The 27,930-nt window shown below is 35.9% G+C and overlaps 2 protein-coding genes across 9 annotated transcripts in view; one reads left to right on the top strand and one right to left on the bottom strand.

The window, feature by feature from the left end:
• Positions 1-10,145, top strand: part of TRMT1L (tRNA methyltransferase 1 like) — a 40,622-nt gene extending 30,477 nt beyond the window's left edge. For 3 of the 4 annotated variants that reach the window (XM_019426942.2, XM_019426916.2, XM_019426952.2), the window contains 5 exons: positions 3,667-3,745; positions 6,064-6,227; positions 6,739-6,801; positions 8,713-8,839; positions 8,941-10,145. In XM_019426942.2, the coding sequence (XP_019282487.2) occupies positions 3,667-3,745; positions 6,064-6,227; positions 6,739-6,801; positions 8,713-8,839; positions 8,941-9,193 (686 nt within the window). In that variant the 3' untranslated portion in view covers positions 9,194-10,145. The remainder of the gene's footprint in view (positions 1-3,666; positions 3,746-6,063; positions 6,228-6,738; positions 6,802-8,712; positions 8,840-8,940) is intronic. The other variant, XM_019426925.2, reaches the window with a different exon arrangement.
• Positions 10,146-22,715: 12,570 nt separating this feature from the next.
• RNF2 (ring finger protein 2) overlaps positions 22,716-27,930 on the bottom strand; it is a 48,176-nt gene continuing 42,961 nt past the window's right edge. For 4 of the 5 annotated variants that reach the window (XM_019427098.2, XM_019427091.2, XM_019427113.2 and 1 more), the window contains exons 5-7: positions 25,861-26,133; positions 24,858-25,029; positions 22,716-24,566 (exon numbers count right to left, since the gene is read on the bottom strand). In XM_019427098.2, the coding sequence (XP_019282643.1) occupies positions 24,465-24,566; positions 24,858-25,029; positions 25,861-26,133 (547 nt within the window). In that variant the 3' untranslated portion in view covers positions 22,716-24,464. Of the gene's footprint in view, positions 24,567-24,845; positions 25,030-25,860; positions 26,134-27,930 lie in introns of those variants that run through there. The other variant, XM_053909185.1, reaches the window with a different exon arrangement.

Below are 27,930 nucleotides of genomic sequence, written 5' to 3'. Positions count from 1 at the left end.
TTATTCTACTTTTAATTTGGGGGGGAACTCCCATACTGTTTTCCAGAGTGACTATACCAGTTTACTTATTATTTCTTGTCTTTTTGAGTTTAGTCATTCTGACAGGTGTAAGGTGATATCTCATTATGGTTTTGATTTGTTTCCCTGATGATTAGTGATGTTGAACATCTTTTCATGTGTCTGTGGGCCACTTGTATGTCCTCTTGGAAAAACGTCTATTCAGGTCTTCTGCCCATTTTTTATTCAGATTGGTTTTTTTCGGTGTTGAGTTGTAGAAGTTCTGTCTGTATATTGGATATTAACCCTTTATTGGATATATCATTTGTAAATATTTCTCTAATTCAGTAGGCTGAATTTTTTTGTTCGTTGTTTCCTTCGCTATGCAAAGCTTTTTATTTTGATGTAGTCCTAATAGTTTATTTTTGCTTTTGTTTTCCTTGTCTCAGGAGATATATCTAGAAAAATGTTGCTACAGCTAATGTCAGAGAAATTACTGCCTGTGCGGTCTTCTAGAAGAGATGGTTTCAGGTCTCACATTTAAGTCTTTAATCCGTTTTGTGTTTATTTTTGTGTATGGTGTAAGAAGGTGGTTCAGTCTCATTCTTCTACATATAGATGTCAAGTTTTTCCAGCACCATTTTTTGAAAAGACTGTCTTTTTCCCATTGTATATTCTTGCCTCCTTTGTCATAGATTGACCATGTAATTGTGAGTTTATTTCTGGACTCTATTTTGTTCCATTGATCTATGTGTCTATTTTTGTGTTATTTTTTCTCGATAATTTTCTTCTCAAAGTCTCTTTTCTGTCTTCCAGGAAATAATTTTAGCTATATATTGGATCTTCTAGATTGATCCTCTGTTTTATTTTAATAATCCTATTCATTTCTTTGGCATTTAGTTCTCCTTTATAGCTATCCCTGATTGTTATTTTCCAACTCTTCTTTTTAAATTTTTGTCATATTTTGTCTTTTTTTAAGTTACTTCATATTTTCTTATTATTTCTTTTTTAATAGTGTCCTATTCTTATTTCACAAGAATCTTGGTTCAGCCTTATCCAAGATTAACTTCATCTTTTGGAATGAGGAAACACAGAGCCTGGTTGTGGGTATTAGAGAAGGAAATCTAGGGGTCTTAATTGAACCCCTTCAAAATTTTTAGCTAGACCTCTTTTTTGCAGTACCAACCCTCTACCCATCTTTCGAGATCATCAGTACCTTCAATTCTCAGCTCTTTCTGGAGTCCCACAACACTAGCGGTCTTGCTGTTTTGTTGGTAGCCTTCTGCCCATCTAATCTGTGCTAAGAATATTGGTTATAGTTGAGTATATTTTATATTTAGGGGAGGATAGATTTTTTAGTTTTGTATAATTGTTGCTGTTATTTTGTTGTTCTGTTCCCTATTTTTCTGTATTGTAATTTGGTTCTCTGTCGCGGTAGATCTCAAATGTCTGATGGTCTTGGTGCTCACTGAAAGTTGTTTGGAAGCACTGGAGTCAGGGGTTGTAAACTGATGGATTTTACCGTATGTAATGAGAAGGCACCAGTTTGTCTTGTCACTAGGGGACCCCCCAAATGACCATGAATAATACGTATTCAGTCTTTTTTCTTGGATTGGTAATTTTTTCTAGAAAAATCTTTGAATCTTCCACCAGCCTTCTAGGAGCCATGTTGGGGAAAGGAGACTTGGAAGATCTTAACATTTATGATGTCTTTTACTTAATGCCTCTTTTCCTAAACCTCCTTATTCTCAACTGTGACTGCTGCCCCTGGTTCCAGATCCTCAATGGTTCAGCCTTACCCAAGATTAACTTCATCTTTTGGAACGAGGAAGCACAGAGCCTGGTTGTGGGTATTAGAGAAGGAAATCTAGGGGTCTTAATTGAACCCCTTCAAAATTTTTAGCTAGACCTCTTTTTTGCAGTACCAACCCTATACCCATCTTTCGAGATGATCAGTACCTTCAATTCTCAGCTCTTTCTGGAGCCGCACAACACTAGTGGGCTTGCTGTTTTGTTGGTAGCCTGTCTGCCCATTTCAGGCTTAGGCTTTAGCATTCTCTGGCCTGCTAAATCAGTTATCCCCTTGTGTACCTTATTTCCACTTCTAAAATTTTACTGACCTCTCTCATCATCTTGTTACCTCCTCCCAATTTATTTATCGTTTGGTTTGATTTTTATTCCTTTGTTCTCATTTTAATAATGCTTTAGGAGACAGCAGAGATAAAGTACACGTTTAATCCATTGCATTTAAATAGAAGTCTCCAAATATTTTTAATTCCTCATCTAGAATTGTCTTCACAGCCTATATACCAATGACCTGGACAGAACTAGTTTTCTTTCTTTATTCCTTCGTTTTTTGCTACTAGTAACTTGAAATGATAGCCCTGACCTGTCAAAGAGGGAATTTGCTATTGCTGACCTAGCACTTAGAAATCCTAGGTAAGGGGCTTGGGAAAAGACATAGGTTGGTATGATGGGAGCATTTTGTAGATGCATCAAGAAACAAACTGACTAATAATTCATGTGTGTGCTGCCGCCTGCCTGTGGTAAGTGGGTATAACTGAAAGAACTGTAAATATAAATTACCCTAATTTGGATAATACTGCCTATAGTTTTGTAGTTTAGTTATTTAATGGTTCCAGGAAAGACTTCTTAAGTATATTCATATAACGTTGGAACATAGTTCTCAACAAATCTAACGTTGATGATAAGGCTTAGAGTTCAATAATACTGAAAAGTCGATCTAGTAGAAACAGCGAAGGAAGAAGCCTTTAAGTAAATCTAAAATAAGATCTCGTATCTGTGCATTATGGCATTTAATTACGTTGAATAACAGTCATGTTGGATAGCAATGGGCTATAGACCTATGGCCCTACCAAGTAATTCTGAGTTCTGAATATATCTAGAACTGATTGATCAGATCAGGCCATTCCAAGAAAGTGGATGATAACCTAGGAATGCCCTGGGGGAAGTCAGTTGGAGAGAGTCTGATTTAAAATGACTATTCTGGGGCTTAAGTGAACTGAATAGTCCATAGTAAAATATTGCCCCATTTTTGGAAACTAAGAATAATGCTAGTATTTCCCCAATTTCCTTGTGATTATAAGGTCTCACACTGTTCTTTAAACTGAATTAAGATTCTTCTAACCTATTTGGGGGGGCTGAATATGGATCAAGCCTAAGGAGTAATTTTTCTTTCCAAATGCATTAAGTAACTAATGAGAAAGGTCTTTATTTTGATGGGATGTTGGTTACATTTATTAAAACTCAACCTTTTCACATAACACGTATAAATTTTATTGCATATAATTTATACCCCAATCAGTTGATTTTAAATGAGTATCTTGTGGACTTCTAGACTTTCTCCTACTTAAATTGTTTCATGTAGCATAGTGACTAAACCCTAGTAGAAGTTTTGCCTCTAATAAGCCATTTGACCTGGATTTCTATGACCTCTCAAGTTTTAATTCTCTGATCTGGATAATTGAGATTTTAACAGTACCTACTTCAAAGAGTTGTAAGGATTAAATTTTTTAAATGCATATAAAATACTTAGCATAATACCTGGCACATAGTAGATCCTCATTATATAGTAGCTGCAAATTATTATTAACAATTACTATTTACATTGTCATTTCTCCTTTGAGTTCTCTTTTTATATTTTCACAGAAAACCCATATAGACAGCTGCCCTGTAACTGTCATGGAAGCATGCCTGGAAAGACAGCAATAGAACTTGGACCTCTATGGTATGTGCTTAAGCATAAGAATATACAGATGGTTCCTGACTTAGGATTTTTTGACTCTATAGTGGTGCAAAAGCGATACACATTCAATAGAAAGTGTATTTCAAATTTTGCATTTTAATCTTTTCCCATGCTAGCAATATGCAATACGGGTCCTCTCTCATGATGCTGGCAAGTAGCATTAAGTCACAGCTCCCAGCCAGGCAGACGATCATGAGGATCAACAACCAGTACACTTAACAACCATTCAGTTTTTCCACTTTCAATATAATCAATAAATCATATGAAATAATCAACACTTTATAAAATAGACATTGTGCTGGATATTTTTTGCCCAACTGTTAACTAATTTAAGTGTTCTGAGAATGTTTAAGGTAGTTAGGTTATGCTATGATGTTCGGGAGGTTAGTTCTAGTACATGCATTTTCAGCTTGTAATGGGTTTATCGAGACATAATTCCATCATAGGAATTATGTTAAGGAAGGCCAGTATTCAAAATTGATTTACATATTGATTTATTATGTGTGGTAAAAGAACAAATTTCAATTTAATTTTTTTTTAAGTCTAGGTAAATAATTATAATTCTTCTACCCCTATGAAGCTAAAGTGTTTTCTGTTTTCAGATTTTTCTATACCATTATTCTCACAAGTTTGTGACACTGCTAAGAGATGGTGAGATCAAAAAGAGCCTGGCAGATCTGCAAACTAGATCATTCATTTCTGAATTAGTAAGAATGAGGCTTTTTTCAGCTGACAGTTTGCAGAACTAGGATGTGATTATGAAATGATCACCGTAACTTCTTATAGAAGAGTCAACTTGATATAAGAAGTCTTCAAGAAATTAGTTTTAAGTGAGAAGGACATGTGAAAGTACATGCTTTTGTTTTAGGTAAAGATGTTTAGATGGGACTCACCTGCAAAGATTTCCTCACTCAGAGCCATTGTTCATGTCTTTACTCTCATGCACAGTCTCTTCCCCTTTCCCCAGATCCAGTTCAAATTGTGTCCTCTTTGAAGTTTCCGGTGTTTCACCCAAAATTTCTAAATCCCATTTTAGTAAATCTCACATCGATCATTCATTTGACACTTTAAAGTCATACATCTTTTCATATGTATTTGCTAACCAAATAGTAATAGCTGTCATTCATTGAGGATATACTTAGGATTTTCTGTGTGCTATCTCATTAATTCCCATAACAAGACTGAAAAGTTTTATTTTCTATTTTGTGATGAAGAATAAGAGACTCAAAAGCAGTAATCACTCAAGATTACATAGATAGTAAGTGGTGGAGCCAGCATGTGAATTCAGGTTTATCTGACTTGGAATTTCATATTCTGTCCATTATACCGGTCATTCTCAAATTAAATGGAAAGTCGATGAGACTTACCCTTGTGCCATTTTTTAACTGAATCACCATCACCACTGTAATTCTCCTATACCTACTCCTGTCCCACCCCACTTTACCATACACAAGGTGGATTAAGACTTACTGACAAGAATATGCATTATGAAAACTTATGTTTCACACTGTGTGCCTGTCTAGGTCCTATCTAGATTTATAGGCTTTTATAGGGTAAACCCTGTCTTTTATACTTTGGTGTATCTTCCACACCCGTATGTACCACAGGGCTAGTAGTCTTACACACCTTACCTGAGGGCTCAATAAATTCTTTGTTGATTTACTGTGAGTGAAATTTCCACAACTAATCCCACTAACTTAGAGAAATAACATGATAAAAGGTGTGGGCAAATAGAAAGTAATTTTAAATTAAACCATAAATTCTTGGGATGCCTGGGTGGCTCAGTTGGTTAAGCATCCAACTCCGGCTCAGGTCATGATCTCATGGTTCGTGAGCTCAAGCCCCTCATTGGGCTGTGCTGACAGCTCAGTGCCTGGAGCCTACCCTACTTCAGATTCTGTGTCTCCCTCTCTCTGCCCCTGTCCCCCTCTCAAAAGTAAACATTAAAATAAATCATAAATTCTTTAATTTCAGCATTTACTCCATCCTATAAATTAAGTTAGTTGTGATTAAATTATGGAGACTTTTTTTTTTAAGTTTATTTATTTATTTTGAGAGAGAACATGTGTGGTGGAAGGCAGAGAGGAAGAGGATACCAAGCAGGCCCAAGCAGGCTCTGCACTCAATGTGCAGAGCCTGATGGGGGCTCAAATTCACGAACCATGAGATCATGCCCTGAGCCAAAATCAAGAGTCAAGTGCTTAGCCAACTGAACCACCCAGGTACCCTGAGACTTTTATTTTTAATAGACCTTTCTCAAACCCAGTTCTCTGTATTTTTTTTTTTTTTTTCTTTTCCAGGTCAAGTTCCCTTTTCAATACTGGATTCCTCAAAAGAATGCTATTTGAATCTCTTCACCATGGTTTAGATGACATTCAGACCCTAATAAAGACATTAATCTTTGAATCAGAGTGTACTCCTCAAAGTCAGTTTTCAGTTCCTACGCCTTCAAATCTCAAGCAAGGTGACATTTACATTCAGGGCCTGAAATGAGTAACAATTTTATTAAAATATACATATATTTTTTTCTAGTTTTAGTAGACTAAAAGAACTAAACGTCTGTTGTGGTTTTATTATCCTATACCTGCTTTGTAGAGAGAGAAACCTTAGGTAATTCTGAGAATAGTGTGGTCGAAAATTTTCGTAATATCCATTGAGACACAGAAGCTGTACACTTTCACTCATTACAACTGTTTTTTGTCCTTTATTTTCTCTTTGGTATAAAATAGGCTTTTGTAGTTTTATCTGGCTGTTGATACAAGGGTGGGCCTATTAGACATTCTAGTTAAGTCATTAAAAGCAGCAGCTATTGTTAGGCAGTTAAAAATGTAAACCTTGTAGCCTGTTTTTACCACAGAATCTCGTATTTCATAAAAGCAGTGTGTGTAGAATTTCATAAGCTTTTATTTAAAGTTTGAATTGTTGCTTAAGGTCATTCTGTAAAATATTTTGTTATTCCCATGTTTTTATTTTAGAAGAATGTGGTGTGTTTATTAAAACTACAGATGATACCACACCAGATAACTACATTGCACAAGGTATGTATATGTCCGTGTGTGTATATATGTAAATATGTATGTATTAGTGCAAAAACGCAGTTAGAAGGGCAGGAAGAGATTGCTCTGGTGGCCTTCTTTAAAATGCTTCTTTACCGTATTATACTGACAACATAACTATAGTAAAACTTGTTTATCTGGCATTTGCACAGTTCAGAATTTCTATTAACATGTACTTGTTCACATCTCTAATATATGGTGATCCCCTTGAAAGAACTAGAAGACCTTGAAGAACCATGTGAACCAAACTTAAGCTCAAATTATATTTGATACAGTAATAAAGATTCAGTTTTATTCTAATTCTTTTAAACTTTCTCATCAACATATATCACAATTCCATTAATTAACCATAAGACCCTGTTCTCTAGCCGTGAAGAATTTACTATATAGCCTTTCTTATAATTTGGGATGTGTGCATGCACACTTTAAAATATGGTTGTATTAGGGATTACAAATTCGAATCCAAACGATTTTAAGATTTATGTCAGTGTCTTAATGTCTAAGGTTTTGTTTTGCTCTTTAAAAGCTTAGATTCTAGGGGCGCCTGGGTGGCTCAGTCGGTTAAGCGTCCGACTTCAGCTCAGGTCATGATCTTGCGGTCTGTGAGTTCAAGCCCCGCGTCAGGTTCTGTGCTAACAGCTCAGAGCCTGGAGCCTGTTTCAGATTCTGTGTCTCCCTCTCTCTGACCCTCCCCCGTTCATGCTCTGTCTCTCTCTGTCTCAAAAATAAACATTAAAAAGAATTTAAAAAAATAAAAAAATAAAGCTTAGATTCTAAATGTGTTTTGAATACTAATAAAAAGAACTAGATAGTGTTAAGACAGAGGAACAGAACAATGCCCTTTCATGTCACTAATGTCATTTCACAATTACAAAGCTAAAATATGTTCCCAATTTTCAGAAATCATACTTCTTTCCACATTGATCTTTTATTACTAGCTTTTGAGAGTTTAAATACTTGCCTGAGATAGAAATACATTTTTCTTGTAAGTTTAAGGTCAGATGACTAAAGTCAGAATAAGATTTTGTCAAAGTAAATTGAGACCATTGTTGTAATAATTGTTCACAAGCACTGAAATTCTGAAGAGGAGAGTTTTTGCTGTTAAATTGGGTGATTTCAAGTGCTTCAGTTAATGCACGTACAATATTCCTTTGCTTGTTTGTGCTACCTGTGAGAAGTAAAACTTGCCACCTTATAAAGTGAGGATTTGGTGGGGAGAGGGGATAGATTTGTTTTGCTTTCAGTGTGTGTAAGTGCTCATTTTTTGTGTAAGTAGCCCAGGCTAACATGACCCCTATACTGGAGGACAGTCGGACGCCCACATCCAGCCAGCATTGGAGGATACAGTGGCTGACAGGGTTGAAATGTCAGTGAATGACAAAGGACAGAATTACAATTTTTTATTAGTTGCTCAACATTTTAGTGTTGATCTTCAAAGCCAAGAAAACTTCAACTCCTTTTAATAGTATATGGTTTAATAACTACTAAATGCTCCTTCCAATGGTCATGTTTAGTTGGCATCTTCAACTAATTTGCTAACATTCACAATTCTACCCAATCCTCAGTTGGGAGAGTAAAGGCATTATGGTACATTGCAATAAGCATTGGATTTAAGAGCATCATTTTACTCCTGTTTGTCGTGTAACCTCAGCCAGGCCACTCACCTTCAGCAGGGGTGTCTTAAATCCTTCTTAGAATAAAGCAAAATACAAGTTTTAAAAATAAAGTCTCTGAGCTGTTCTTATATATAAAGAGAATCAGACTAATCTCTATGGGTTCTCAAAAATTATTATTTTAAGATTGATCAATATTTAAATCTTTCACAATAGAAAATATCAGGCCAAAAAGAGTCATTATTAAGGTGTTCTGATTTTTTGTATGTGTATGTTTCAGGAAAAAGAAAAGGTAATGAAACAGTCACAACTTTAGCCAAAAGGCAAAAGACTGATGTCAGTACTGAACATCCTCCCTTTTATTACAACATCCACAGACACAGCATTAAAGGAATGAATATGCCAAAGTAAGACAACCAGTGAATGGCAAAATGTATATGTTATATTTTAATGACATTGTGATTTACATAAAAATACAGAACCTTTTTTTTTCCTTTCCTTCCTGCAGGTTGAAAAAGTTTTTGTGCTATCTTTCTCAAGCAGGCTTTCGAGTGAGCCGAACTCATTTTGACCCAATGGGTGTTCGTACAGATGCACCTCTGATGCAATTTAAATCGATCCTTTTAAAGTACAGCACCCCTACATACACGGGAGGACAGTCGGAGGGCCACGTCCAGCCAGCATCCGAGGATACAGTGGCTGACAGGGTTGAAATGTCAATGAACGACAAAGCAGAAGCAAGCAGTTGCAGAAGATGGTAAATGTAGCCAAGAGTTACTCCAGATGTCTGTCTAGATGGCCTGGTAGTTCTCTATACCAACTGTAGTTCTTTTTCTATTCTTTTAATTCAGTGGTGTAAAAATAAAAAAAACAGTGTGTTTTCATTCAGAAAATTAGCAGTTTCTAACTTAGCTAGTTTGGGAGCTGTGCTTTCCAGTTTTTTCTTATTGTAAAGAAAACTTAAAATTTTAATGAAAACATTTCATATGAAGCCAGGTTTATGACTGAGATCACCCTACCATTTAGTAACTCAGAAAACTTTCACTTGCAAAGTGTTTGGAATTTTATGTATGTTATGGAACCATCCTTTACTGTTCTTAATCACATGTCTACTTAAACTGATTCATGTCTTTCTGTTTAAGCACACAAAATGAAGCCAAAAGCCTTTTACGTATTACCCTAAATAGAACAATGCCCTTTCATGTCACTAACATTATTTCACAATTACAGAGCTAAAATGTGTTCCCAATTTTCAGAAATCATACTTCTTTCCACATTGATCTTTTAATTTATTACTAGCTTTTGAGAGTTTAAATACTTGTCTGAGATAGAAATAAGTTTTTCTTTTAAGTTTAAGGTCAGGTGACTGAAGTCAGAGTAAGAGTTTGTCAAAGTAAATTGAGACCATTGTTCTAATAGTTGTTCATAAGCACCGAAATTCTGGAGAGTTTTTGCTGTAAATTAAATTGGGTGATCTCAAGTGCCTCAGTTAATGCACGTACAATATTCATTTGCTTGTTTGTGCTACCTCTCAGAAGTAAAACTTGCCACCTTATGAACTTACGAAGTAAGGATTTTTGGGGGGGTGGTGGGAGACAGATTTGCTTTGTTTTTGGGTGTGTGTATGTGCTCATTTTTTTGTATAAGTAGCCCAGGCTAACATGACTATGAAAATTAGTAGAAGCTCCATTAATAAATTTTGTTCTTGCTTCATTTGAATGTAAAAGTTTGGATAACAGGATTTGGTATAAAGTTTAGATTTTTGTCTCAAGGACTTAATCCATATTTACCCTGCATTACTTTTTAGAGGAAGTAACTTTTTATCTGAGTGAGCATAAAGCTTGGGGGATGGAGAAGAGTTATAACTGAAAAGGTTTTAAATACACTATGGAAGAAAAAAAGCACACCCATGACATATTTAAAGATCCAGGGAGTGAGATCAACATAGTAGATAAGCAGAAATAAAAAAAATTCTTTGTGTTATTACAGCATAGTCCTAGGAGGATGTGTTTTCTCCCATTAGTAGAATCATATTTAAATAAACGAACAGGTGAACTGCAAGTGATATACTAGAATGACCCCCCAAAAAACCCTGTAACTTTTGCCAGTTAAAATTATTACAAATGAGCACAAAAATAAAAGTTACTACTTTTTTGTTTATATACTTAAAAATTACTATAAATCCACAAGGCAAACCAGCGCTTGGACCATCTGTACATATTGTTAAATTGAGTATCTGTCTCAAATCTTGCCAAATGCTTGTCAGCGTGACATATTTTGATCAGTGATAACGTTGGGCTTTATGCCAGGAGCCTAATTTGATAGAGAAATAATATATAAATTACTGTTATTTAAAATATATGTTGTGTTTTAATTTCACATACACAGATTTTCCAAAGAAAGGTGGTGAGAAGTAGTCAGGAACTCTGTTAAGGTAATGTTATCAACCTAAAGAGGAAATACTTTTAAAATTCCAAATAATGCTACATTAGCGCCTTGTCCCCATTAACTACTGTGGTAGTTTGGGGCATGCAGATGTTGAGTGCATTGTAAAATAGTATCAGTTGTATTGCTCCATTAAATTTTGATTAATACAAGCAGCCAGTTTTTACTCTACCATCAGGAAACCAGTGTGTTGACTCTGCTAGCTGCTTACGTCACTACTCTAACCATACACTCGAGAAATAGAAGAAAGGAAGAAATGGGGTTGGGAGCCAACGTGGTGGATTTGGGTTAAAACCCGTTTATCACCTGAGTTCAACCAGACTCCACTCTGAATAAATGCATGATGTTCTGGTTTCCAGAAATCAGAACTTAAGACCAGTTCAGTAATCCCAAAAGGTCTAGGAATTTCTTTCCTCGGTGCATAATTGCTCTGGCAAATGTCCCAGGTTACTCTGGAGAAGGCTAAGAGGAAAATACATATCATAGCCTTGTGATGTTTTGGCAGGGTCCTTTCTCAAAGTGCTCTGAAAATACGAATTAAATCAGACCTGGGACTTGCTAAGGTATCATGACAACTATCGTGGCTCAAGTCAGACCTGTAGTTTTCAGTAATATAAATCAAGTAGGACCACTCTGGCCCTTTAGATCACATGACCAATTAGCCAAAGCCAAAAAAATCCTATGTCAGACTATACTGATCATCCTGTCAGTCCTACTGCCTGTTACAGTAACTCTAACTATGTACACCTTTCTGGGCCAGCAGTTAAGGGAACTAAGTTTCTGACACACTGCTGCTTGGGCAATGTCCACTGAATAATCATCTTCCACAGGCATCCCTGGCCAATTGACATACTATTCAAGGATGCCCTGCTCACCACTATATTTCCCAAGCCTAGGTAAAGAGAGCTGACCAGGCTCTTGTGAGATAGACAGTGAGACAGTGGTGAGCAGATCACATATAATACATTCTCTCCAATATTCCCCCTTTTAAGTCTTTGATTTCCTTTCTCTACATTATATCACAGCATTTCTAGCATCTTCCCTCCAGTTTAGAGGAGCCAGTCCTGAGTTTTTCTTTCAGTCAAGTAAACAGAGCCACATCCCACAACATCCCACAAGCTGACAACTGAGCCAGAATTTCGGGTACAAGTGTACCTATATCAATAATTTAACCCAATTTAAAATTACATTCTTGCAAGACCCAACATAGTCTATTTCCACAGGTATACTCCACATATCATTAGTATATATGATCAAAAAAGCATTCTTTCAGGTCACACTTTGTACTTGTTCCCAAGGACATGCTGGGATCTGACTCTATATCCTGCAGGCAATAAAGGATTGTAGCTACCTATACAATAAACGGGCTGCTTTTTGCAAGGTAACTAACTCCTTGAAGTGCACTTAAGGGGTCATCTGCCAAGGCAGCAGACATCCAAGGGCCTTCTTCCATTTTCAGTGAGGGTTAGTGGCATTAAGGATTTAGGATACTCATTCATCCAAATCTTTCCAAAATTTTTATTCCAATTCAAAGAATATTGCTGTTTACTGACCAGTATCTTTACTCTCACTTGAAAGACTCCACCACACAGCAAATTCAGCCAATTTACTAGAACAAACTTTCTATCCAGTATCTCAGACTTAAAGCTACAGGGGAGGTTGGAAAAGTGAGCACCTCACAATTTTAGTCTCCATACAGAGATTGATTTTTCCTCTTTAGGGAATTCACAAAGCCCAGGAAGAGGTTACAAAGGCTGAACATCTTTAAAAAAAAAAAAAAAAAAGTGGGGGCACCGGAGTGGCTCAGCTCAGTCTATTAAGTGTCCAACTCTTGATTTTAGCTCAGGTCATGATCTCAGTTTGTGGGTTCCAGCCCCACATCAGGCTCCGTGATGACAGTGCAGAGCCTGCTTGGGATTCTGTCTACCTCTCTCCCTGCCCCTCCCCTGCTCACGCTGGCATACTCTCTCAAAATACTTTAGAAAATTATTAATAAAAAAAACAGTGACTGCATTGGTCTACAACACCTTGTCATCCACAGCTATATGATCCCTTTCTCTGCCGCCACCCTTTCCGCATCCAGAAAGGACCAACACCCCACCCCACCCCCCAGCCTAAAGATCCTTTTCTAGCTCTCAAGTGTAGATAAGACTGTTAACTTTGAAATGTGAGTAAACTGAATTATCCCCAAACTGTAAACTTCAACCTACTTTATGTAAGAAAATATTTCCTAGGAAGTGGTATATTAACTGCAATAGCTTGTATTTATGAGATTTAGCACTGCACAGTGTTGTTTCTACACAGATTATATCCTATAAATTACAGCAAGGCTAAGTGAGATTAATTTATTCAATGCCATTCTAAAACTGGCAGGTGAAGGAGCCAGGACCCAACCCCAGGCTTACCTAAGTGCTCTTGCTTTTAGCCACTTCATGATCTATCTTCAGCAAAGGACATACATATATAAGACAAAAGTGGAATTGTAAAAAAAGTGTAATTAAAAAAAAGGCAGTCCCATAGAAAATTCTGATACATAATTATTATAAAATTATAGTTAACCACTAGTCTCCTGCAAATTTTCTATCTGAAACCCTTTTAACCAGTATACCCTATACTCAATAATTATCAATACATATGTGGAAAGCACTTTCAGCTTTGTTTCCATTTTCTACTGCCAAGATTTTCCCAGAACATAGTTTTTGATTGATAGCAAAATCATGGCAAACTACAACTCCAGCATTTGTAGGGACTTTATGCTGGAAGGGAACAGAGTCCTCTCACCATAAGTATGGGGCCCCCTCCACTATGCCTGGTGTCCCAAGTCTCACACAACTCTGGGTCATTTTCTATAGAGAACTAATTGCCCTTATCCTGCTGGAACAGTGGAAAGAGTAATCTGGTGGTAAGGGAAAGTTTCTGTGGGTACAAATACTCCTCAGACACACCATTAACCTATCCCATTTTCACACCAATTTTGCTGGAAAGGCAAGCCAAAGTCTCCAATTGCTAAGCATTTTGTAGATGTTTTCAATCTTCCTCCATCCTGCTAAATCAGTTACCACCGTCCATGTGAAAACATCTCACTTCTCAATATGTTGACAACACCCATTATATCCACAATTCTTTTTTACCTGAATTTATTCATTAAAAACCCAAAAGTATTCCTTTGGCATCATCTTAGTGGTGTTTGGTTTAAACTGCGCAGTTTAGGGGGCACCCGGGTGGCTCAGCTGGTTAAGCCTCTGACTTCGGCTCAGGTCATGTTATCACACACACTTCGTGAGTTCGAGCCCCATGCCAGGCTCTGTGCTGATAGCTCAGAGCCTGGAGCTGCTTCGGATTCTGTGTCTCCCTCACTCTCTGCCCCTTCCCTGTTCATGCTCACACTCTCTCTCAAAAAAAAAAATTAAAAAAACATAAAAAAAAAATTTAAACTGGGAAGTTTACATTTTAATCCACAGACTAAACAGAGAAAGTACATTTTTAGAAAATACCTTTTGCCAACTGGAAGCAGTACTGCCTTCAGTGTATTCTTATTACTGGTCACCAAATAAAATTTAGTTATTTTTTTGTTAAGAGATTAATTTAGCATAATACAGTACTTTCATCTTTACCTTAGGAATTGCCTGCTAAATGTGTCTAGGCCCCTCAGCATTGATGTCTCTCTAAAGTTCATGTTTAAGTACTCAGATGTTTGACTATCACAGAATGTGGCTGTATTTGGAAATAGGGTAATTAAAGGTCACTGGGGATGGGCACTAATCTGATAGGACTGGTGTCCTTAGATTACAACACACACATGCACAGGAGAATATGTGAAGACAAAGGGAGAAAATGCTATCTACAAGTAGAAAAGAGAGGCACCTAAGGAAACACCACCACCTTTGATCTCGGATTTATAGCCTCCAGAACTGTCAGAAAATGAATTTCTGTTTAAGCCACCCAAACTGTGGTACTTTGTTATGGCAACTCTAGTAAATTAATATAGCCACCTAAAGAAAGTAGAGACTGATACTGAATGTTATATACTGGAAGAAAAAGCACTTACGATTTTCAGGGTTCAGGGGTGCTGGATGGCTCAGTTGGTTAACTGTCCAACTTCAGCTCAGGTCATGACCTCACGGTTTGTGGGTTTGAGTCCCGCATCGGGCTCTGTGCAGACAGCTCAGAGCTTGGAGCCTGCTTTGGATGCTGTGTCTCCCTTTCTCTGTCTCTCACCTGCTCTCTCTTTCTCAAAAATAAATAAAACATTAAAAAAAAAAGTTTTCAGGGGTTCATTTGAAAGAAATTTAGTGGAACGTTAACACTGAAGAGAACTCTCCAATTACACCTTGCTAAAATCAGTTTAGCTACACAACTAATTTACTTATGAAGTCAATTCCTAATTAAAATCAGAAAAGGAAATTTGTGATTTCCAGCTTTAAACTTCCAAAAGTACAGCAACTAGGGGAGAATTTCTTTAACAGGAAAGAAACATAACGCCATATTCAAAAAGACCATAGTTTTACACCAAATAAATAATCTGTGGTATAAAGACATTCTAAGTATGAAAATACAACATTAAATGTTTAAGCTGGAAGAAACTCTAGACACTAATACTTACTTGGACCCAAAAGGCTAGTATGGTTAGACCAGAGTATGCTAAATGGCACAGAAAGTTGTGTCTGTAAAAGAAGACTTTTCTAGAAAAAAGAAAAATTTTTAAATAACCTTATTGAAGGAGAAGGCATCCACCATAAAATGCACCCTTTTAAAGTATTAAGGAATGATTTCAGGGATTTAGAATATAGAGAGTTGTGCAAGTATCACCACTAATTTTAGAATTACTAATTTTCACTACCCCAAAAAGAAACCCCATACCCATTAGCAACCAGTCACTCCCAATTCACTCCTCCCCCAACCCTTGGCAATGACTATTTTCTGTCTGCCTGGGAGAACACTACTCTATCTTCCTGGAAGAAGTCCTGTATTAACTGTTCTAGGTTAATGGATTTGGCATGTTTAGTGGGATTTTGTTTTTCAGATGTGTCTGCATGCACACGAGATAATGATCTGTAGTTTTGTAATGCTTTTGTCTGGCTTTGGTACCAGAGTAATACTAGCCTCATAAAATGAGCCTCATCTTATTTTTGGAAGTACTTATAAAGAAAAGGTTTTAATTCTTCTGTAAACATTTGATAGAATTCACAAGTATCTGGGCCTCAGCATTTTTCTATATGGTAAGTCTTATTACTAATTCCATCTCTTATTCAGATTTTCAACTTGTTCTTAAGCCAGTTTCACAGCTTGTGTCTTTTTAGGAATTTGTCCATTTGATCTAGATTTTCTAATTTGTTGGCATACAGGTGTTCACATTATTCCCTTATAATTTTTCCTATAATGTGATAGCAATTGTTCCTCATTCCTGATTTTAGCAAATTTTTTTTTATCATTCTAAAAGTTTGTCAATTTTATTATCTTCAAAGAACCAGCTTTTAGTTTTGATTACTGTTTTCCTATTTATTTTACTCCTTTTTTTGTTTTGGTCCTTGTTTGGGTTTAGTTCTTTAGTGTCTTAAGTTAGAAGGTTATGTTATGGAGATATTCTGTTCATACCCACATCCACAGCTATAACTTCCCCTCTAAGCACTGCTTTAGCTTCATCCCATAAATTCCAGAATGCTGCATCTTTTCATTCAGATTTTCTACTTTACTTTTTGACTTCGACATACTAGTTTTTTAGTAGTTTAATTTCCATGTATTTGTGAGTTAACCAAACTTCCTTTTATTGATTTCTAAACACACTCCATTACAGCCAGAGACCATATGTTGCTGTGTGTGTGTGTGTGTGTGTGTATACAGATCTGTATGTTTTTTCAATTTACTGAGGCTTAATGTAAACCTGTCCACCCTGGAGAACATTCCAGGTATTCTGCTATTGTGTGAAGTTTTTTGTAGATATGTTGGGTCCAGTTGGTTTTACTGTGCTTTTCGAGTCTTCTACTTCCTTGCTATTGTTCTGCCTAATTGGAACTGTCCTCTATGACAATAGGTATTAACATCTTCAATTATCATTTTGAATTGTCTATTTCTCCCTTCAATTACACCAGTTTTTGCCTCATCTGGCAATGTACCTTAAGGTCCTGTTGTTTGAATACATGTTTATAATTATTACATTTTTCTGATGAACTTTCATCATTATAAAGTATCTGTCTCTAACAATTTTTGTCTATTTTGTCTGATACTAGTATAGCTACTTTGGTTCTCTTTTGGGTATTGTTTTATGTTCTATCCTTTACTCTCAACCGATCTGTTTCTTTGAACTATTTTCCTATGGACAGTATATGCATCATGTTTTTAATCCACTCTGCCATATCTGCCTTTTTTTTTTAAAGTTTATTTATGTATTTTGAAAAAGAGAGGGCACACGCACATCTGAGCAGGTGAGGGGCAGAGAAGGAGAGAGAGAATCCCAAGCAGGCTCCACACTGTCAGGGCAGAGCCCGATGCAGAGCTCAAACTCACAAACTGTGAGACCATGACCTGAGCCGAGATCACGAGTTGGACATTTCAAAGACTGAGCTACCCTCGTGCCACCTAATATCTGCCTTTTAATGGAGCATTAAACCCATTAACATCTAACATACTTAACGGTAACAAGATCTACAATCTGACAGTTTGCTATTTATGTCTTATTTCTCTATTCCTCCACTACAGCTTTCTTTTGTGTTAAATGTTCCTTTTTATATACCATTTTAATTTCTTCCTTTTACTATACTTGTGGTAGAATTATTTTCTTAGTGGCTGTGCTAGGGACCACAACATCTTAATCTGAAATATTCTAGCTCTGATTAATACCAACTTGATTTCAATAGTCTAGAAAACCTTTGCTCCAATATTGCTCCATTCTCTCCTTGATGTTTTATGCCAAAAATTATACATTATAAGCCATTCAGCAGTTTTGCATTACTTGATACAGTTTTCTTTTAAATTAGAAATGTAAACAAAGCACTGTTACAGAATGAATGTTTTTATCTCCCCACCCCAAATCTACTATAGTGAACCCTAAACCCTAATGTGATGGTATTTACAGGTTAGGCCTATGGAAGGTAATTTGTTTTAGTTTCGGTAACGGTGGGCGGCCCCCTTATAAGAACAGAAAGAAACCAGAGCTCTCTGTCTCCCTCTACCATGTGAGGAAACAGTGAGAAGGCGATTGTACACCAAGAAGAGGGCCCTCACCAGGAACCACACCTACCCACAACTTATTCTTCGACTTTCCAGCCTCCAGAACTATGACAAATAAAGTGTAATGTTTAAGCCTTCCAATCTATGGTATTTTGTTGTAGCATCCCAAGGCAATACAAATACATTTATAGTATCTCTTATATTTAATTATGTAGTCAGCTTTACCAGTTCTACTTATTTGTGTAGATTCATGTTACTATCAAAGATCCTATCACATCTAAAGGAGTTCCTTTAATATATCTTACAGAGCAGGTATACTTGAGACAAATTCATTGTTTGCGTGTGGGAGTATCTTAATTTCTTTCATTTCTGAGGAGTAACTGCTGTATATAGATATTCTTGGTTGACTTTTTCTTTCATGACTCTGTCATTCACAACCTCCTGACCTCTGTGACTTTCATGAGAAGCAATCTGTTAACCATGGGGTGCCTGGGTGGTTCAGTCAAGCATCCGACTCTTGGTTTGGGCTCAAGTGATTATCTCACAGTTTGTGAGATCAAGCCCCACATCAGGCTCTGCATGGACAGCACAGAGCCTACTTGGGATTCTCTCCCTCTCTCTCTACCCCTCTCCTGCTCACACATGCACGTGCTCTCTCAAAAATGAACTTAAAGAAGTGGTTCATCTTATTAAATATCCCTTGTATTTGATGAATCACTTTCCTTTTGCTGTTTTCCAAGAGTTGTTGAGCTTAGTTGTACAGATTCATGTTTTTCATCAAATTTTGAAAATTTTTAGCAATTATTTCTTCAAATACTCTTTGAGTCCCTTTTCTTCCTCTCCTTCTGGGACTCCCTTTATGTAAGTTAATACACTTGGCGTCCCACAGGTCTCTGCAGCTTTTTTCCCTTCTTGTTCTCTGATAGGATACCCTCTAGTGGCCTGTGTTCACATTTGCTGAATATTTCTACCAATTCAAAGCTGTTGAACTTTTTTTTTTTTAAGTAAGCTCTATGCACAACATGGGGCTTGAACTCACAACCCTGAGATCAAAGAGTTGCATGCTCTACTGACTGAGCCAGCCAAGCACCCCAGGAATTTTTAAATGAATTTATTTCACTGTACTTTTTCAATCCAAAATTTCTATATGGTTCTTTTGTCATAATTTCTCTAATGTTACTCTCTATTTGGTGAAAAACTGTTCTCACATTTAGTTTTTAAGATCTGGTTGCTTTTCGTTCTTTGGACACATTTTTTTAGAAGCTAACTTAAAGTCTTTGGGCTCAGGTCATGATCTCATGGTTCATGAGTTCAAGCCCCATGTCAGGTTCTGTGCTGACAGCTCAGAGCCTGGAGCCTGCTTTGGATTCTGGGTCTCCCCCTGTCTCTCTGCCCCCCTCTACTCCTGCTCGCTCTCTCTCTCAAAAATAAACATTTAAAAATTAAAAAAAAAAAAATAATGTGCCAACTCTGGAGAACAGAATCCTTTCACTTCAAGGTCTACTGTGTTTGTGCTTTCTTGAATGACCTTCCTGGACTAATTCTGTGAAGTCTGCATTCTTAACTGTATGTGACCATTATATACCCTGCTTCATTAGCTGACAGATGAGGTAAGATTGAACAGAAATTCCCTTAAATACCTTGAAATAACTCCCCTCGCCTTGCTGAAGTGCTCTGTAAATGTGTGGAGACATGCCTTCAACACCCCAACATGCCGTTTTTTCAAGCCTACCTTAGCCTTCACTTCCTGCTTGCAGAGCCTCAAGTAATGCCACAGGTACGATTAGTGACTTCCTTTTTTTTTCCCCTGCCTTGGGCATGCATACAACCTTAAACATGTACATGGCCTTCTATATTCATAGAAATATGCTGAAGCTTTTCAGAGATAGGTCATTCCTCAGCTTTTCCTTTTATTTTTTGGCCAGCTTATTTTTAGCCCCAGTTGGTATCACTGCCTCAGAGAAGCTGCTATGTTAAATAACTGAAACTGTTTCTGAACAAGAGGTTGTAGATAGGGCTGTAAGGCAGAGTCACACAAAATATAAGACAAGTTCTGGGACTAGAGCTGTTCAGTGAAGAACCAGACAGGTCAGATAATGACAGTTCTATGGGGTGGGCTTTTTAGGGAGCTGTAAACCCCTTCCAGTGGCTACAAGGCTGCTGGTTTCCACCGCTACCATAGTTGCAAGCCTATTCTTTTTCAAGGCAACCCAGGAACGTGGGAAAGGAGGGTAAGGCAATCTATAATGCTACAAAATTTATGTTACAGTTTTTACTGAATAAATGCTTTTTCAATTACTGACAGACTTTAGTTCAGTTTTAGAATTCTAAAAAACTTGATTTTGACAACGTTTACAATGTTCTCACTGCTTTTATGAAAGATTTCCAGAGGTCCTTACTCCATGAATTGAGAAGAGTTCTCAAGTAATTTTTCCAGTGACAACAACTACACACTAACACTCCTTTCTTATAACTGTTTCTAAAATTTAGAAAAGTATAGTAAAACCTTGAATTGTGAGTAACTTGTTCTGCTAGTGTTCCACAAGACAAGCAAACATTTCTAATAAATTTTAACTTGAAGAGATGTCTTGCCCTATGAGTAGTACGTGACACTGAACATCACATGATCACAACTGAGCCAATGATTCTAGAAATTTGCTTTGATAATATGAGTGGCTTAGGATTAAGAGCATGTTTTCAGAACAAATTTTGCTCTCAAACCAAGGTTTTACTCTATTTCCAAGTAGAAATGTGAGGGGATTTGAAAAAGATGCCTTTTCTCATCTTGCATTTCAATTATTCCATATTTATTTATCCAAATCAGAATCCTGAACCTTAATTTCCTAAAATGTACAAGGGAAACATCTTCTTCACAAGGTTCAAAGGATTTAAAATTATAATTTTAAACTTATTATAACACTTATTATTATTATAACACTTATTATAAAAACTTGTAACACTACAGTAATCAAAACAGTGTGGTACTGGCAAAGGGACAGTCATATAGACCTATGGAATACAGAGCCCAGAAATAAATTCTCATATATATGGTCAATTAATTTCAACTAAGACTGCCAAGACAATGTAATGGACAAAGAGCAGTCTTTTCAACAAATGGTGCTGGGAAAAGTGGATATCCAAACACAAAACAAAATTGCATCCATGCACAAAACTCAAAATGGATCAAAGATATAAATTTAAGAACTAAAACTTTAAAACTCTTAGGAGAAACAAAACATACAGGAGGATCTTCATAACACTGGACTTGGCAATTCTTTCTTGAATAGGACACCAAAAGCACAGGCAACAATAACAAAAATAGGCAAACTAAACTTCATTAAAATGAAAAATTTTGTGCAAAGGACACTATGAAGAAAGTAAAAAGGCAACCCACAGAATGGGACAGAATTATTTGTAAATTGTATATCTGATAATAGATTAATATCCAGAACAGATTTTAATATCTCCTACAATTCAACAAGAAAACACAACCCAATTAAGAATGAGCAAGACTTGAAAAGATATTTTTCCAAAGACGATATACAAACAGCCAATAACCATATGAAAAGATGCTTAGTTAGTATCATAAGCCATTAAGGAAATGTAAATCAAAACCACAATGAAATTAACACTTTTTATTCATTGGGATAGTTATTAAAAACAAAAAACAAAACAAAAATAACAAGTGTTGGTAAAAATGTGGAGAAACTGGAATCCTTGTACACTGCTGGTGGGAATATAAAATGGTGCAGCCCCTGCAGAAAACTGGGGTTCCTCAAAAAATTAAACATAGAATTACCATATGTCCCAGCAACTTTGCTTCTAGATATACACTCAAAAGAATTTAAAGTAGGGACTCAGATACTTGTATAAAAATGTTGATAGTAGCATTATTCACAATAGCAAAAAAGTGTCCATCAACCTAAGTGTCCATCAACAGAAAAATGGATAAACAAAATATGATACATCAACAACATGGATGAACCTTGAAAACATTATGCTAAATGAAATAAGACACAAAGGACAAATATTATACGATTCCACCTATAAAAGGTGCCTTGGATAGTCAAATTCAAAAAAAGAAGGAAGAATAAAGGTTACCAGGGGCTTGGGGGGTTACGGTGGGGAAAAGAATAGGGAGGTATTGTTTAACGGGTCCAGAGTTTCTGTTTGGGATACTGAGAAAGCTCTAGAATTAGACAGTGATGATGTACACAACACTGAATGTACTTAAATTAATGCCACCGATTTGTACCCATAAAAATGGTTTAAGCTGTAAATCTGATTATGCATATTTTGCCATAATAACTTTTAAATTGAGAATGTATCCAAAGGCCCTTACCACATTTGGTGAGCCTTTTGTTCCTCAATTGAAAGAGTGGGTATAGAAGTTACTTAGAGAATACTTTACAAAACCTTGATTGGTAGTGATGGTAAAACAGTACCTAAGCCACCAACACACACACACACACACACACACACACACACACACACACACACACACACTACACTCAATGCTCTATCAAATACCTATTATATTTTGCAAAGCGTTACAAATCTAATAAATCCACTAATGATGCAAAGTTTACATCCTCCCATACTGACAAAAACACAAACATTCTCTAAGCACAAAGCTTATATTCACAAATAATTTTCTGCAACAAGACAAAATTTCAATTAATCACAATGGGAATTTAGTTATTTAATGCAACCACTAATCTAATATCACCAATAAAATGTAAGCAGTTATATCACAAAACCAGGGTTATATTCAGTGGACATGCATTAATAATAATCTATACAATTTTAATGTTACACCAGAAAAGGAACTGAATACAAAATTTCCCTTGATTTATGGTGGTCTTCAAATTTCATGGCACAGATTACCAATAAAACTGTAAAAACAGATTGTAAATATTTTCAATAAAATGGTAAAAAATTTAATGAGCCTTTAGGTTTCATATTGGGCTAAAGATTCAAAACATCAAGCTGGCCCCAATCTGTCAAAAATGACAGATAAATATATACAATGACTAGACAGGTTATTTAGTTACAATGGTACTGAAGGACTACTCACCCCTGTCCAAAAACAAAAAACAAACAAAAAACCCGTTGGGGTTAATTTCTCAATGCAAACAAAAGTATTTGTAAATACTGTGATTATTATAAACTTGGAAACATACCTGGAATCAGGACAGTGATGAAAGTAACACACAAGGTCAATCATATTTCTGATCTGTCTTCATAAAGCCTTCTGGCTCCAAAAGCCCAACACTGTCCCTCAATATAAAACTAAGAAGAGAATGACTTTACCCTACTTGCTGACATTCTTCTACAGAATAATCTTTCACTAGGGCAGGGCTCCAGCTCCATTAACTTGCTTCTCTAGAGTGTGATTAGCAGAGCACCAAATTTATAAACTGATAGGGCCACCAAAAATGCTGAACACACTTTTCAAACAGAAGCAAACTCCCCCCACCCCCCAATTGTTAGTTCTATGCGCCATGTTATTCTTGAAACTTACGTGGCTACCAATAAGAAAAGAATTAGGGAAGGTTTGAACATATCTTGTACTTTTCATCAAGGCTAAAGTGCAAAATATCTCCATATCTCTGATATTTTAATAGGAAAAAACATCAAACACACATAATAAAGAAACTGAAGTGACAGTAAAGCTAATACAAAAAAGACCTCTTTAAATATACACTTGAAGACTACATAAGACCAATTTTTCTTTCAGTGAAATCTGTAAATGAACCAAGTTCTCACAGAACTTGACATTTTGTTTCTCTTTCCCAGGATCAGAAATTCCAAAATTAGAGGGAAAAAATGGAAGAAAATAACATTGCATGACAATGGACACTAAGTTCATAAAGAACCTTTTTAAAAAATGAGATTTTATGGAAGAAAATACCATGAAAATAATAATCCTATGAGAATTGTCTTTTAAGCACAGTAAATTTGAGCCTTGGTCTTCATGAAGATACTACAGCTTATATAGAAAACTATAAATATACAAGACTCCAGGAAAAAAAGTCAAAATACGTATTATTTAACATTCTGTAGGCCTAAAAAACTTTGGAGGGGAGGGAAAAGAATAGCCAACTGAATCTTAAGAATACAGAACTATGAAAAATTCCTGGGTCAAAAGGGTGCTCCAAATGGAACCATACTTAGTGAAAACATACAACTTAGATTATTTTTAAAAGGAAATAGGTCTTGAATAATTGCAGTCCCTTCCAAAAAGGAAATCTTAAATTAAGGGGAAAAGATTCTAATAGTGTAAACGAGTCTGGCTCAGAAAGAAAACTGAACAACATATCCAAGATTCTGTCCATAAAAGTAAAGACGTTACATCTTTAATATTAAAGAAATAGGCTATAAAAAAAGTTCATTCTCAGACTTGGTTTTAGTAAAAGCTCATTTGTGCTCCTTTGTGGGTGCATAATAAAGTTCCATGGGTTTGTTCACTTTCCAGTATTTCTCACTGACCAATTCCAAAGAAAAAGAGCCATTTAATACCTAAAAGAGAAAAAGAAAGAATTAGAAACTGCTTAAAGCACAGTAGTGAGATGTACCAAACATAAAAGCCCTTTTTTTTTTAATCTTAGGATAAAACTTCTTGTCACGTATACTATTCATGAAAGAACAACCAAAAGATATCAGAATGGTAACTACTACCCCATTGCAATTTCTCATCCTGTCAGGGTCTCAGGGTCCTGAACCATTTTGAGTAGGCCCCACCAAACCACCTGCCAGTCTCAGCTGGTGAATGTGCTTCCAGTTTCAATAGCTATTCTTTTAAATACTCACAGTGAACTGCCCACTGGCTGTTGCTATGTAAATGGTATACTGCTTCTCACTGGCTGTATCAAGGTTCATCTGGTTTGATTCTCCTTTGCTTCGAAGTTCTTCCAAAGCTAACCTCACAGCCAGATACTTGGATAAGTGATCAACAGTGGCATTACCTGAAGTCTTTATGTATCTGGAAAAATAAATTAAAAATTTAATTTCTACATTAATGATAAAAACATACTCAAACTATAGAATACGTTTCTAACAAGCTAAATAAAATGTTAAGTGTCTCAATTACTCACAAAATAGTATCATAAATTTATTTCTCTACTACCTAAACCTTTTTATTGAGAGGTACTGAAGAGCGGAAAGTACAAACTTACTATCTGTCTACAAGGACATGAAAGTTCTACCTACCTTATCATCCAAAAATTATATAAATGACAAATACAAACACATACAAGGAGAACTGCAGGGAGAAAAGAACATAACCCTCAACCCCAATGAGCAGAATTAGGTCATCTACAGCAGCAAGAGGAATAGTAAGAATATGAGCAAATTTCTTGTTGTCTAAGAACTGATGGATTTTCTGGTTTTTAAGACAGAGCCTAGAAGCACCAACCTTGAAAATAAATTTTTTTTAAGCATGGTATACCATTCAATCACTCATTGAACAAGTATTTGATACTTATCTGACCTCAATGACAGGCAGTGTGGGGATAAGTGGTAAAACAGCCATCTTTGCCAGCATGAATTCTAGAGCCTACTGGTAACCTTAGTATCATTTAAATAACTCTTCTTCCCTCTACCTAGAAGTGTCATTCCTTTCAGATACACAAATGTGGATCGGAAGCACATGAGGAAGGAAGTAAATAACAATCTACACAGCCAGAATATCCAAGTGAACGCTGGCAATCAATGATATAACAAATACTGCCCTTACTTCTTATGTAAAACTACCTTTTAATTCCAAATTAAATATTATAAATTCAGATAATCTAAGGCTAACCTACACACTTACCTTGTCTGTGCACTATCATCTTTTTCCATTAGTGTAGGATGAGGCCTGAATACTAATTCAATTTCACTAGCACCATCCATTACTGGATCAATTGCCACTGTTGCATTGTTATTATCAAGCTCAAGCCCGGAATCATCAGATGTTTTGGTCCGTTTGTTACTAGGTCCTGCTTCCTGATTACTGTGTGTGGATGCATTACTACAGTGAGAACTGTCACCATTGTCTTCTGCTCCACTACCATTTTCAATCTGTTGTTTCTTGCCTCGCTGTAATCTAGTTAAGGAAAAATAAGGGGGTTGCATAAAATTTACATTTGGACCTTTTCAACATCAATTTTAAAACACGTTTACTGAACTTCAGAATTCTAAAAAAGTCTTCATAATTGAATTTGCTTCAAGTTGGATAATGGCATTTATTTCCCTCGTGTCCCAGAAAGTTCTAAAGAACCCCACTCATATATACATATTTGAATAACTCAAACAAATGTTTATATTCACTTAAGAATTTTCTTTACTTACTATCAGAATTATTGCCATTTGTATTTTGATCATTTGTTATGAGATTTTAAATCTAAAGTCATGATTCAGAAATGAAAATTTAAAAGTTGAGGGAATATATTTGTGCCCCTTTTTAGTTAGTTAGAAGTTCATAAGGAAACAAGATTTAAGATGAATGGGAAGCACTCCCTCCCTGCCAACCTCACTCGAAGTCTGCTAATATAAAATTATTCTAATGAGAAAAACGAGATGGTATCTAAATGACAAGCATGGATAGAAAAGCAGTCTAACAAGCTCAAACACTAAACAACAGCAACAACAACACTAACTGGGCAAGGTGCTCTGGTTATACAACTGATTTACTCATCAAAACAACAGTCAAGGTGGTTATTATCATTTTATAGTTGAGAAAACCAAAGAAAATGAAGTTCAAAGCCCCATGGTTATAAGCTCATAAGTGCCAGAACTAGAGCTAGGATGTGATACACATCTACCACACCGCCCACCCCCAACCTGTATATGAAAGAAATACATGTTTACTGCCAGAACAAGGAAATAACAGCCCGCTGCTTGGGAAAACAGCTCAAGAACTTTCACTTTTTAAAAAACAAAACACACACGCACACACACAAAATCCTGCTTATGAAATCTATAGACCACTTTAAAATTAAGCAGGGATCAATAATAAAGGGCAAAACTATGATTCAAGAATATATCAACAGATACAACAAAATATTTAGTCTTAAAAAGTTTAGAACTAAGCTAGTCACAATTCCACTTATATGAGGTATTTAAAGTAGCCAAATTTCATAAAAACAGAAAGTAGAATGGTGGTTGCCAAAAGCTGAGGGGAGGAGAAGGAAATGAGTTGTTTAATGGGTACAGAATTTCAGTTTTAGAAGATGAAAAGGATTCTGGAAATTGGTTATACAATAATGTGAATGTACTTACACATTACTGTGAACTGTATATTTAAAAATGGTTAAGACAGTAAATTTTATGTTATATTTTCTATCACAATTTAAAACATATTTCAAAACAAACAGGCCAAAATAATGAAACAAACAAAAAAAACCCAGTGAAAACATAAAGACCATACCTAAACATTTCCTAAAATCTGCAACTAAAACAAAAGCAAAGTTGTTTCAGTTGACTGTAAAGTAATCTAACAGGGTTACTTGTCTTACTATATTTATTTTTACCCCACACTTCTTTCGAAAAAAATGTGAGGTGACAGAGCTAGATTAATTTATTTCAGGCAGCATTCTTAGAATAATGTTAATATAGATTAATAGATTATATCTTGCATATATCAAATCATATCTACAATACTACATACTACTCTAATAGCATTTCAAGAACTACACCATCACACTTGAATGTCATAGGAGGAACCATAAAAGTATTTAGGAATGTGAATATTTAGCCTCTACTATTTAAAGAACTAGTAGAAGTAGTACAGAATCCAATATAAGTATTTTGACAAAGATCAAGACTGCTACACACAAGAAATTAATTTTAATTCAATATAAAGGTAGAACTTCAAAAAATTCATAATCAAAAATATTTACTG

The sequence above is a fragment of the Panthera pardus genome, unplaced genomic scaffold, assembly GCF_024362965.1.
Source record: "Panthera pardus isolate Hobbes unplaced genomic scaffold, ASM2436296v1 HiC_scaffold_21, whole genome shotgun sequence".
Lineage (NCBI taxonomy): Eukaryota > Metazoa > Chordata > Mammalia > Carnivora > Felidae > Panthera > Panthera pardus.
The sequence above is the reverse complement of the archived record's forward strand: the minus strand, read 5'-3'. Positions and strand labels throughout refer to the sequence as shown.